General features: G+C 39.1%; 1 protein-coding gene across 2 annotated transcripts in view; it reads right to left on the bottom strand.

Annotated features, from left to right (window-relative positions):
* Nucleotides 1–13227, bottom strand: part of snap25 (synaptosome associated protein 25kDa) — a 56821-nt gene that overhangs the window by 20919 nt on the left and 22675 nt on the right. For both annotated transcript variants that reach the window (XM_031901706.1, NM_001016501.2), the window contains 3 exon segments: nucleotides 12311–12431; nucleotides 10914–10955; nucleotides 2629–2677 (listed from right to left, as the gene is read on the bottom strand). In XM_031901706.1, coding sequence (XP_031757566.1) covers nucleotides 2629–2677; nucleotides 10914–10955; nucleotides 12311–12382 — 163 coding nt within the window. In that variant the 5' untranslated portion in view covers nucleotides 12383–12431.

Raw genomic sequence — 13227 nt, 5'->3', positions numbered from 1 at the left:
ATATTACATAGTTACATAGGGTTAAAAAAGCCCAAAGTCCACAAAGTTCAACCCCTCCAAGTATGTTTGTTCAAGAACTCATCCAGGCCCCTCTTATAGGCATTAACAGAATCTGCCATTACAACATCACTAGGAAGGGCATTCCCCAACCTCACTGCCCTCACCATAATATGGTGGCACCATATTAACAATTCACCAGTCTCTCGGCACCATGCCAGAGAGCAATCACAGCGCTCAGCTCATTTAATACCCTGGGATGAATAACATCTGTTCCTGGACCTTTGTTTACCTTTACAAGTTCAAGTCTCTTTTGAATTTCCTCCTGAGTGACCTATGAGTCCATAACTATATTACTAGAATTGGGTCTATTAAAAAAAGAAGCCTTCATTAACTGGTTCCTGAGTTATTTAGACAGAAGAAAAATAAGAGTTCAGAATTTCTGCTTTTTCCCTGTTCTCATCAACCAACTGACTCCCCTGTGATAATAAGGTTCCCATCCCTTCTTGCTTCATTTTTTTACTATTTACATATTTAAAAAATAATTGTACTCCTTACTGCAATCCAGTAATAGTTGGCATAGTTTTGAAGCCCCCACATTTATAATGGAGCTGGGCTTCATTCTCCTCACGTATACTTTGTAGCATACACCAATGATAATTTCCTTTGTAACCTTTAGCCCTGCTATCTTAAGGAAACACAAAACATCAGTAAGAGGTAATTATAGTAATTAATTGTTGTTATTGTTGTTTTTCTTTTTGAGGTGAAATTAAAATTCCTTTTGATTTCACTGTTTGATTTTTTATTTTTTTTTGCCTCATTCTTGTCTTTCTTTCCTAAGAATAGTAGTAAATGAACTCTGAAGTGACATGGCTCCATGTGTTTCATGATGTATGTCAGAAGACTGACACCTTGATGGACCTGCTTGAACAGTTTTAGTTTACTGACTAAAATGCTTATTTCAAAGTTAGATCTGCTTTCTTATTTCCCACAACTTAGATATGGAGCACATGAACTTCCACCAAGACATAAAGAAAATTGCTGTCTTCTAATTGAAGACTGGGAGAGGCGTCAAGGAAAACCCTAATAGAAATCCCAGCAGGTGTCTGTATGTGTTGGTGGCAGTTTATCAGCTCTCCTTGGCTTCTGTTATTCCTCTACAAAAGCAACCTGTGAATTAAGAAACAAATAGAACCACAAGGCTGAGGAAATAATCAACTAGCAATCAGCAAGGTATGCATTTCAGTTCAAGAGAAACCTCTTTATAGAATCATTATCCCTTTACATTGTAATGGAAAGGCTAATTGGGGAAATGGTAAGGCCAGATTTCCATAGCTAAGCTAACTGAAGAGGTAACAAGCCTGAAAAACCAGATTGTTTAAAGGGCTCATTAAAAAATTATTTTTGTAGAAAAACAACTGGCTACAATCTAATTAATTAATTAACATGCAAACACAAATATTTATGGGGGAATGAAAAAAACAATCAGAAATCAGATCAAACATGAGCATTCTGCAGTGTAATATTCTTCATTAGACAGATAACAATGCAATTGGTAATAACTGAGCATAGCCTATTTATTCCTGTTGCTTGTCGGTAGCATAACTTGGCCCAAATATAAGCACCACTGGCTGTATTATATACACAAATAGACCTCACACTGGGGCAAACTATAAAATGCACATTTTTTTTATGCTAGGGGATAAGATACTACAGCTTAAACCTTTATGCAATATTTCACAAAGTAAAAAGGGTTTCCACAAAGGGAAAATGCTCACTCCAATCAAATGTTAATTCTCAAAACAAATATATCTAGGTTGCACATAATGCCATTTATTTTATTCTTATCATTTCATATTCCTCCATATTTAATAAAGGAAACAGTTTCTATAGTGATCACAGAAATAGTTTACTTGTTTAAGAAATATGTGTTATTAATATACATTATGGCTAAGAAGCATTGATTGAAACAGAATGTTCGCAGTTGGGTAAAATTCACAAAAGCATTTTGTATTTAGTGGGTCATTATGGGCTGCTCTCTTTAATTCCTTTTCTTATAAAAAAAAAAATTTTTAGTTTCATATTCTTTTAGTTGTTGTAGATAAAACTGTAATGTTCCCTTTAAATAGATTTATATATTAAAACTGTGTGACTTATTGGCTATATATATATAGGTGTACAATTTGTGCCTTAATACCCCGTGTCACCAGGGAGAAGGCATATGTTCAAACCATATACATCTCAGTGTTGTCCAGAAATACAAGCTTTAGGATGAAACTAGTGTTTATCCATTAATATGTAGGTATTAAGAAGACACAACTTCTTCGTATGGAGAAATTCAACCTTTTGAAAGCTAGAAGCTGTAGTTTGGCTAAAGGTTGAGAGCCTCTGGCCAGATATCTCTGACTGGCAGGAACTTAGCAAGCATTGCCTTGATGTATAACAAAATCTATTCATTTACAAGAGTAAACGTAAAAACCGTGAGGCTTTCGTATTAGAAGAATGAACATCATTACATGAAGAACTAGAGGAGTTGGATGGACCTAACATAGTAATTGCCACAAGTACATTTACACACATTACATAAACCAGAACATCTGTTATCACTCATAGTAAGGTAACTCAACTTACCTCCTTGCTCATCCAACATAACCAAAGTCCTGATACCAGCATCTTTACTCTACATTCCAAACATGGCAGGTAGCAAGATATAAAAGAGACAGAAAGATGCATCAGTGAAAGAACAGTCAAGGAATCTCTCTGACAGGAAGGAAGGGGAGGAGACAGACAGGAACCTAAGTTGTTGTACTAAGTACAGTAATATGAAAGGCACTATAAAGGATACACTCACTAATACTGGGGCTCATTTATCAACACTGGGCAAATTTAGTAACCCCATAGCAACCCAGTAACCCATAGTACTAATTAGTGATTGGCTGTTTTCAGCCAGCTGCAGATAGAACAACAAATGCAATTTGGTTGCCATGGGTTACTGCCCAAAGGCAAATTTGCCCAGTGTTGATAAATGACCCCAATGAACACCCCCCAAACACAAACTTAGAAGTGGAGTTAAAATGTAATTTAATTGAAGATAAACCATATAGGGACATGGATATTGTACACATAGAATCATTTACTAATATGTGTGTAAAAGCTGCTTTGTCTGTTAATGCACAATGAAATATCATCTATAGGCTCCAATTGGTGTCTCTGCGCTTCAACTCAGATTGCTGGGAAAAGAAGTTAAAGTAAAACCAGAAAAAAGTCCAAGAAAAGCAAGAGATACATGGAAGATAAGTGGAATATGGGTGCTCTGTATGTGAAAGTGATAGTGGGTTCATTGAGCGCCCATTGTTTTCCCTGATTTGGTTTAAATTGAAAAAAAAAATAAAATCCAATGCTGAGTGCAAAATGTAGCAACATCAGGTACTGGGCACCCTGGCCTTACTGGTGGTACGTACAGTGCCCCATTGAGGTCTGGGCCCACCGGCACCCCCTAACTTACACGTCTGCATGGAGTACAGAGACTTGTTGTAATTTGTCTATGTCCAATGCAGGGCACAACATGAAAACAAACCTAGCGGAATGCACCAATTTATTGCACTTTGCACCCTGTCTTGCACATAGTAAATTACCCCTTTTATCTCTAATCAGCCAACAAATAATGCAATCACCCCTGAGACCTGATTGGTCTTCAGACTGCCCCCCTGAGATGGGTTGCCTGCAGTTTGGGAACCTCTGTTCTTTTGGGAACTCACACTTTAATGCTTTCAAATTCTGCAGTGCACAACGTTTAAAGGTTCCTTGTTCTAGCATACATTAGAGATTGATTTACTTTCTGTCTTCATGGCTAGATTGCCAGCAGCCCTCAGTTAGCCTGGGCATCTTGTATCTGTGAACAGGGCTGCCCACTGGCATCCATAGGCTAATATATTGAGACCAACTGGGTTAATCCACAACATAATCATGTTCGATTGCATGTAACAGCACTCCGCCTATTGATTGCATCCGAATCCTCATAATGGATGTGTAACAAGGCTCTAATGTAATCCGCACTGCCTTTCCCAGGTCCTTTTAGACACTGTGATGTAAGTTAATACCAAGGGCATATTTTCAGACCATTTTAAAATAGAAATGCTGCACAAGTGATACTTCTTATGGATTGGGAATCTGACATGGTTCATCATTAATGTATCAAGCCAGATCCCTAGGCAATAAGTTTATAGGATGGATCTACTGAACCTTTTGGTGAGTGGGTGCTATGCACAGAGTCATTCCTTGAGGTGTTGCCCAGACAGGGAGGGAAGCGATGAGACCCTGAGATGCCCCAAATGGAACATTTTGAGTTATTAAGTGAAATGTGAAGTCACACATACTGCCTCCCAAATGAGCTAAGCAATCTATGGTGGAAGGGACACATATAAGGGTCATTTCTGGCACCCACTTACTGTATCACACTAGTTTCAGAAGTAGCTGTCCAAGTTGTTTGGACTTATGGTCCAAATGTTAAACTGATATTCGCCCAACTGAAGGTTTCTGGAAAATTCTGTTAAATAAGCAGCTGGATAAAACAGACTTACTAGAGTAATACTCTCTTTCATATAATATCACAAATAATTGTGCATAGCCTTGGTCAAAATTAATAATCAGATTTAAACTCAAACATATTTTTATACAATTTTTTTACAGCACTTGGTTAGGAAGAGTTTTCCTTCTCAACGCTCAAATGTTTCCCTTGTTTCCGCAGGGTTAGATCTTTATTATATTTTTTGGGATTCTCATCCAAACACTCGTCTATTCTTTCTTCATTCTGACATTCAAACAAATGCCTGGAGTCTGTGACTGAAATCCCCTAATTCAGGTTTAGAAATCCACTTTCTCATAATAAAAGGCAAGTAATCTTTCTTTGTTTCTTTCAGACAACAATACATTTTCAGTTCCCATTTTAAGTTGTTTCTAGCCAGGACTGCCTTAATAAGATATTAGAATCTTGTATTTTCCCACAAGTCCCTGAATCACCTGAAGATGGGGCACTAAAGTTTCTAATACTGTACGCAACAAAATCTGCAGTGCTAAGCCCTTAAGGTGGCCATACACATTAAGATCCACTTGCTTGGCGAGCAGATCTTCTCCCGATATCTCACCTACGGGTGGGCGATATTATGTGAATTTAGGCTAATTCGGTCATTTGGCCATGGGCCAAACGATCAAATTAGAATGCCGGAATAGGCGCAGTCAGTTCGGGGACCGCATCAACGAGCCGATGGGGTCCCCGATCCTACTAAATTTTTTAACCTGCCTGATCAATATCTGCCCGATTTCAGGCCAGATGTCGGTCAGGCAGACCCGTCGTTTGTGCCGATAAGCCGAAATCGGTCTAAGGGACCGATATCAGCAGCTACAATTGGCCCGTGTATGGCCACCTTTACTGTGTTCCTTTTGGGGTAACATCTCCAGTATTTTGCCATTTTATATTTTCCCTATGGATTACTGGAGATATTAATAGCTGTATTTTACATTTGCTTTATTTATGCAAGGATTTTAAAATGTTATTATCAATTTAAGCCTTGTCTAAGGGTAGGGTTGCCACCATTTACTGGCCTTTACTGTAGAGGGAGGGGTGGTGATATTAAAGGGAGGGAAATGGGTGAATCAGAGACAGGGTGGGTCAGTCGCTGGATGTGGTGGGAACTGGTATTGAGACCTTTAATGGGGGATCGGGTGGTGTAACAGTTGCTGGTGATTTACATACAGGCCGGGTGGTAACCCTACCTTGGGCAAAGGACACATGGGATGATTTTGCCATCATTAGGTGGCCATGTGTATGTATACAATATCAGAAAGGGATGATATCACAGTTTTCTGTATTATAAGTTGCACAATTGAATCAAAGGGCCATTAAACAGAGCAGATAATGGCTTTAAAAAACAAGAGCATTGCTTTAAAGGCTGAATTATACAAGTGCTCCCGTGTGTGAGAGGTGCTTAAAGGTTATGCCTGGTAATCCCGGTGTTTTTAAGATAGAATATCATTGATCTTGCCGCCTTGATGTTGTGTGCCTCACATTCTGTTATAAACCTGCGGGGAATTTTAGTCACAAAGCATGGCTGGAAACACGAACATGAAGGCAGATGGCCACAAATAATGGATATCTCAATGCAACAGACAAAAGCAAAGTAGCTATTAGGCAAATTAGCTATTACTGACTGACTCTTTTTTTGTTTTACCCATGATTTATATACAAATTCCCATTTTGGATATTCTATTTGATCCTGAGGGGCAAAACCCTGGAGTTGAATGTGTGATGAGACATTTATAAAAAAAGGACACTAAGGGGCAGATTTATCAAAATGTGAGTTTAATACATAAAAATTCACCTACGTTCTATTCATTCCTATGGGATTTTTTAGAAGCTTATTTATCAAATGGTGAGCACTCATTGATAAATACACTTCTATAAATCCCATAGGAATGAATAGAATGTGGGTGAGTTTTTATGTATTAAGCTCTAAACTCACATTTTGATAAATCTGCCCCTAAGGAGAGTTGTCAGCTGCTGAAAGCTACCTGCATGGGGGAAAAACCAGGGAAAGCACAGAGGGATCTGGAGTAGGACTGGATGCCTCCAATCACCAGGGCCCCAAAGCAGCAGCACATTCAGAAGGGACGCCTGCAGTAAAGCAGTAGCTATAGAAGCAATGTTCAACACTGTCCAACTCTGCACTGTATGTTGCATATTCTATGGGCCACATTAGGGTGAGCACAGAGAGCCTTAGCTCTGGGCAGCCAACATTGGAGGGACCCATTGTAAGAAAATGTAATTAAAAAATACAAAATGTATAATAAATTAACAATTGTTATATATGTTCAGAATTACCATCAGGGATGTCTAACCTGAGGCCCTACAGCTATTGCTAAAGTGCCACTCACAGCTTCCCACCAACAGCCGCAATGCCACAAGCTCAGCCATTCGCTTTAATGGAAAGTAATGTGAAGCAGGTCCTGGCATTGTGCCACCTTTCCTTTTAATAACAGGAAACTACAATGCCATGTGACCAGTTAAAGGCTAATAAAGAGCTAATCTCAAGCTGCAGGCATACCTTCAGTTGTCTCAATAGTGCCCTTAAGTCTCCCCATATTTCTCCCGTTCAAATGATCAGAAGCCTAACAGGAAGAAAAAATGCTGAGCTGTGTAAAGAAAGTTCCCATAATGCCTCGCTCCTGCACCAAGAGCAAGACCAGTGTACATGCTCAGTTAGTAAGACTATGAGGAAACTTCCTGCTGATTGGCTCAGATCCACATTCCTAAGGGGGAGGAATTTCTTAGCATTCTTGAGGGGGGGGAGCAGGAGAGGGGAGTGAGGAGAGAGCTGCGTGTCTTTGGCACAGGAAAACAAACAGACAAGAAATCCTGTATCTTTTGACTGAGAACTCTTTTCTGTGAGTGCTTATGGCTGTATTTATATAGACCTGTCTGATAAAGCTGACTTAGTTTTTACCTTTCCTTTTTCTTTAAAGCTAAGAAATAACAATTATTGGCTTTAAAGCCATTGTCTGAGTGGGGGAGAATTTATAAAAATGTTCCGAACAATGTTTTTTTTTACACAATCATGTGAGAGTGTAGTCTTACCAAAGTATATGCGGTGCCCAGGTTCAGTGCCCTGGAATGATGGCAGTGGGACGTTACCTGGGGCAGACCAGGTGCAGTGAAACAAAAGTCCACTTTCTAAAAGTTTTTAAAACAAACTATTTACCCAGTTTTATTTTTACATTGAACTGTTTCTTTACCCCCTTGGATGAGAATGGCATACATCATTAGATTTCTATTTTTCAGTTACTAGAAACTGAAGTATATAACCCATGGTGAGACTGGTGCCAATACCCCAAAACAAGATGGTACCTGGGGCAGGTGTCACATATAAACACCATGACAACTAAACACTTAATGAACTGTACTGAGTTTGTGTCAGCACCAACATTTCTCTGGTTTCGTAGGACAGAGATGTAAATTGTATTAGTGAGTCTTGAATCTTGCAAACCCTTTAATTAAACTACAGCAATACAGTAGGCAGGGCTTTCACACTTTACTGATTTATACAACATCGTGCTTTCTTAATCAGGATCTTGGCTTCTTTAGAGGAAAGGGGATTTGTAAGTTAAAGCTCTGTGGCCTGGAGAAGGCTGGAAATTAAAGACCATTACTAAGATCAATTCTATTTTTTTTTCATAGTAAAAACAAGGGTACAGCCATGTCTGTGAGTTGCTTTATTCATAAAAATATTCACCCATCAGGGGCCCACCAGGAAGTCTTGGACCAAAGATCTACCCTCTGCACTCACCTTCTTTATTCACAATTTATACAATAGTCTATCCTTCTATACATATCTTCCCACCTTCTCTCATACATGAATGTAGAATGGCCAGGGTATAAGCATTCAAGGCCACAAGGTTGGATGAGCAGGAGGGCCCACTAACACCTGGGCTCACTGAGAGTTCTCCTGGTATTCTGGTGGGTCAGTCCAGAACTAAAAATATTTCTATAGTTAAATGTTGCCTTTGGCTGCTGTATTTGACTAATTCACTGCGCTTGACTATGTGATGTGATTTCTTTAGCAAGATACAATGTGGAAGTACCCAATCATAACAAAAGCAATACTGGGCATAAAATAAAAAAAAAGCTTTCTAGAGCACCTTTGCTTCAGCTGAGAATCAGCCCATCATGGCAATAGCCTAAGCTATCATACAGAGGGCCAATAAGTACATAGAAAATCATCTCAACATACACAGTGTATATATATATATATATATATATATATTCCCAATTGGCAGAAGAATGTAACAGATAAGAAAGCTAAAGGCAGAGAGTAATTTACAGCTCTAGAAAAAATAAAATCATATAAAAAAGGAGAATTTGTACGATAATGATTTTCTTATAAATGTATAGGCAGCTAAGTGCTAAGCCAGCGAGCCATTGTATGCTGTGTTATTTATGTAAGTAATTAGGTGCAAAGTGTGAGCTGGCAGTAGGATATACATGATTAAAGATTGAGCTTGTGTTCTCCAAGCAATTAACGGCTTTACATTTTATTATTACTTGTTTGCCTCACATGCTAAGAAATATGCAAGTCATACAGCAGTAGGCTCTGGGTTTCTGACAACAAATGTATAGACCAGGGCAAGACTCAAACTGCAAAAAACAGGTAACGTAATCATTTTACTTGTCTACAATCCACGCATGTTTTAAGAAAATTGAGTAGAATTCATAACACAATTTGCTAATTTTAATTCTACTCCTTGATATCTGTTCTCTGGTTTATTTTCTCTACCCATCTCCTTTGGCTAAATTCCCAAGGGCAACCTTCCTGCAGTGACATGAGCATAGCGAGAAGAAGCACCAAATGGGAGCCTGTAGGGATTGTGCACACAAGGGACTGCCATGAATATTTGCTTGGAGACAGACAGGCACATAATCCAGTTACTTTTTATTACACTTTTTTATTTAAAATGATTACATATTGAAGACAATTTTTATTAATAAATGTGCTAGATTTGTTGAATTATGCCATTCATGTAAATATGAAAGGGTAAGGGCTTGGGCAGACACAAAGCAAAGACTAGTAGGTCCTTCTAGGAGGGTATCAGAGTAGTTGCTTAGGGGCTACTGCTAAAGGACCATTAGGGTGCCTATTTTTACTTTCTTAGAAACCCAGCATGAGGGTTAAATGGACTGAGACCTCAGTGAAATGCTTATTTTCTGCTCTAGATATTCTTCTAAATATGGTTGAATGGCAGATAAATCAAAGATTTTCATCTATCTCTAGTTTTTTTATGAGTAAAAGTGGTCCCAACTAAATGGCAGAGGAGGCACTTGAACTGAAAAAGTCCAACAACCAACGGAGTCCAGTAGAGGGTCAGATTGGACTTTGAATGATGCACTTTGTGCCCAATAAACAAAACACAAATACAGATTTGTTATTTACCAAATGTTGGAGGGCTAAAATGTGTTGCTATGTGGTCCATGAACTCTAGTGACATATTGTAAACACATATATGTGATAAAGAGTCAAACGTTTTGTTAACATGTAAGTAATCTACTGTATGTATGCTCATCCAACCTGAGCTATCACCTTAGCTTAGATTTAAATCAGCCTGACATGACTTTCCAGTGGTAAATCAATGCTTGGCTCTTCTGCTGGATTGGATCTTATTTTTCACACACAAGGGTAGTTATACAGAGTGGGGGAACCTCTCACCATCCACCATCATCAAGACAAATGTAATTGGCTGGATGTTCCCAAAAACGCTTCCAAACCACGCTGTGTCATCTATATAAATCTTTAAACTACAGTCTTACCTAGACTGAGTCTTAAGCCAGTTCTTGTGTTGAAAACATGTACAGCATACTCTTTTACTTTAAATAACATCTATAGCTTTGACTGTAGTAGTAGACATTGCTTCAATTTATCATTGGTCCCTCCTTCAGGATTCATCACAACAACTATGTAAAGGGAAGAAATTATTCATACAGCCAATGCCACATTGCATGGTGTGGCATAGTCTATAGCTTATATCCATACTCCATTTTACTTGCTGATAATTGCACTGATGGAGTGGCAAGCAAAAGTCTATATTGGTAAATTGGTTGTACCCATTGGATGCCATTTCTATGTTCATTTTGTTACAAGCATAGCCTTCTTTATCCATTGTACTTACAAACCAGAAGCATTACAGTTCTATACTATTTTCAAAAGTGCCTAGTAGTAAAAAGTTTTATCTGAGGTGGTGTTAGGGGCACTTTTATGTGTCATTTTAACCATATATGTAGCAGTGTTATCAGCCATCTGTTTTGAAGACTAAAGGAACTTCTCTGTGGTGCCACAGTAAAACACTTTCAACATCATTTCAGCCGAACTTACCCCTTCAACATACTGCAGCATACGGCGGGTACTCTCCAGTGACTGAAAGATAAAAGAGTAGGTATAAATTGTTAATGTTAAAATGCCAAGTATTGGAAAGGTTTTATACCTTCCTGTCATTAGCTGTTACTAGAGGCAAAGAGGGTATGTGTTTACTCTTTTATAGGCTACAGGGGGTACAACCTTGCTAGCCAGCCCATGATCGCTTTGCACAACAGAACATCAATAAGGCGGCTGATGAAAATCAAGTGTATTGTTCAGTCCTCCCAGTCTTCCCCTCTACTTTGTGCCAATTAGCATTTTAAAAGCCTAAAGATGGCCATACATGCACCGATAATATCGTACGAAACCTCGTTTCGTACGATATTCAGTGCGTGTAATGTCAAGTCGGCGAGTTGACCGATATCGCAGGAACCTGCTGATATCGGTCGACTCGCCAATCGGGCCAGTTAAAAGATTTTGATCGGGTGCCAAAGAAGGCGCCTGACCAAAATCTGCCTTCAGCGCTGAATCGGCAGAAGGAGGTAGAAATCCTATTGTTTCTACCTCCTTATCTGCTGTTTCAGCCCTGAATGGTTTGTGGCTGATTGTACGATCTTTTTGTGGCTGATTGTACGATATTTGTAAGATCGCAAATCGCCACGTGTGTGGCCACCTTTAGGTTTGAAGTAGAGCTCTCTCTCTCTCTTAAAAACCATAAAATTCATTCATTTTAGATTTTATCTGCAGGAAGTGCTGCAAGGTAAACTTTACTTGGGAAGAAATGCATAGTTTAAAGGAACCTACTTTTTAAAGGCCAAGTGATATTATGCATGCTACTAATGAAATCTGCACTGACATGCAATGGACATACAATACAGCCTAGCCCTTTAATCCTATAGTATCTGGAAAATGCTCTGAGAAATGTTGGATTAAAAAAGAGCCTCAACCCATTCTTTTTTGTACAGGTATGGGATCTATTATCTGTAAACCTGTTATCCAGAAAGCTCAAAAATACAGCACTTGCATTTCCAGAGTCCCATTTAAATAAGCAAATATTCCTTTTTGTGGATGTGTTTTTTTCTCACAGTAACTACCTTCTAACTGGTGATTACTAAGCTGCATGTATCCATACTGATGGCAATGCCAGCTCCTGGGTTTATGACATGGTGCTCAAAGCCCCTTATCCAGAAACCCCCAGTTCCAAAGTATTCTGGATAGCAGATTCCATACCTGTATTGCAATTACTAAAGTATTTGTGATGAAAGTGAATTTGCTTTTGCTTTAATATTACTTGAAGAGCCCAGAAACTCTCCTCTGTGGTTTGACACTGACTTTGACAATTTGAAGTTTCCTAATGCTCAGCCTGTATAAAGCTAAGTGTACTTAATAAACAAGCAGCCAGTCCTTCAACTCACCTCATCAGCCAGCTGGTCTGCACGCCTCTGCATCTCCTCCAGCTCATTGCGCATATCAGCGTCGTCTGCCATGGCGGCTATATGTGTTGTGTACAAGGGGGCTCCCTACAAAACTCCCTGCCTGCAATAAAGTCACAAACAGATTAATACAGGTGTTCTTATAGTGGATCTACAGCACAACAATTATAAATCCACACTACATAAAGACATACAAAAACAATATGAAGCAATATTTGGCATTCTAAGGCAAAATCTAACAGCTGCTTATAGGAATACATTTTGGCGATTTTTTTTTCTCTTCCTGCAGCCGAATAAAGATGACCACTGATTGGTTGCTCTGGGTTATTGCCCTGGTATAAATTTTCCCAGGGTTAGTTAATGTGTTCATTGCATTTATTAACCTCCTTCCTCTGAAATGAGACATTGATACAGAGTAGGTTTACCAGTTTAGTTCTGTATTTGACCATAGAGGCAGTGCCAGTCCATGTCAGACAAGCACCCTAGGCAACCTGACCCATAGGACAAGCCAATGAGGCCCTTTGGTAGGATATCGGTCAGGCAGGCCCCATACATGGGCCAGATTCTTGCAGGCCCTATACACGTGCCAGGAGGGCCGAGTCAGCAACTTTTATTGGCCAATTTATGGCAAACAAATCATTTCTGCTTGGCTTGTATCTTGTATGTTATGAAAGCAGTGCTCAACATACAGGGTATACACATATATTGTATATACATGTATATTGTGGGTCAGATATAATCTGATCCACAATGCAGCACCACGCACCAGCATGCAACGGCATCAGATTGCATAGAATCCTACAAAATCTGATCCCCGTAGGCTGTAATATAATGCTGGATAATATAGACGGATGTTTTCTTTTGTTCATGCATCTACATACTACAATTAGTGTATATCA

This window comes from Xenopus tropicalis, chromosome 5 (genome assembly GCF_000004195.4).
Source record: "Xenopus tropicalis strain Nigerian chromosome 5, UCB_Xtro_10.0, whole genome shotgun sequence".
In the NCBI taxonomy this organism is placed as follows: Eukaryota; Metazoa; Chordata; class Amphibia; order Anura; family Pipidae; genus Xenopus; species Xenopus tropicalis.
This window is presented reverse-complemented; position numbering and strand designations above follow the sequence as displayed.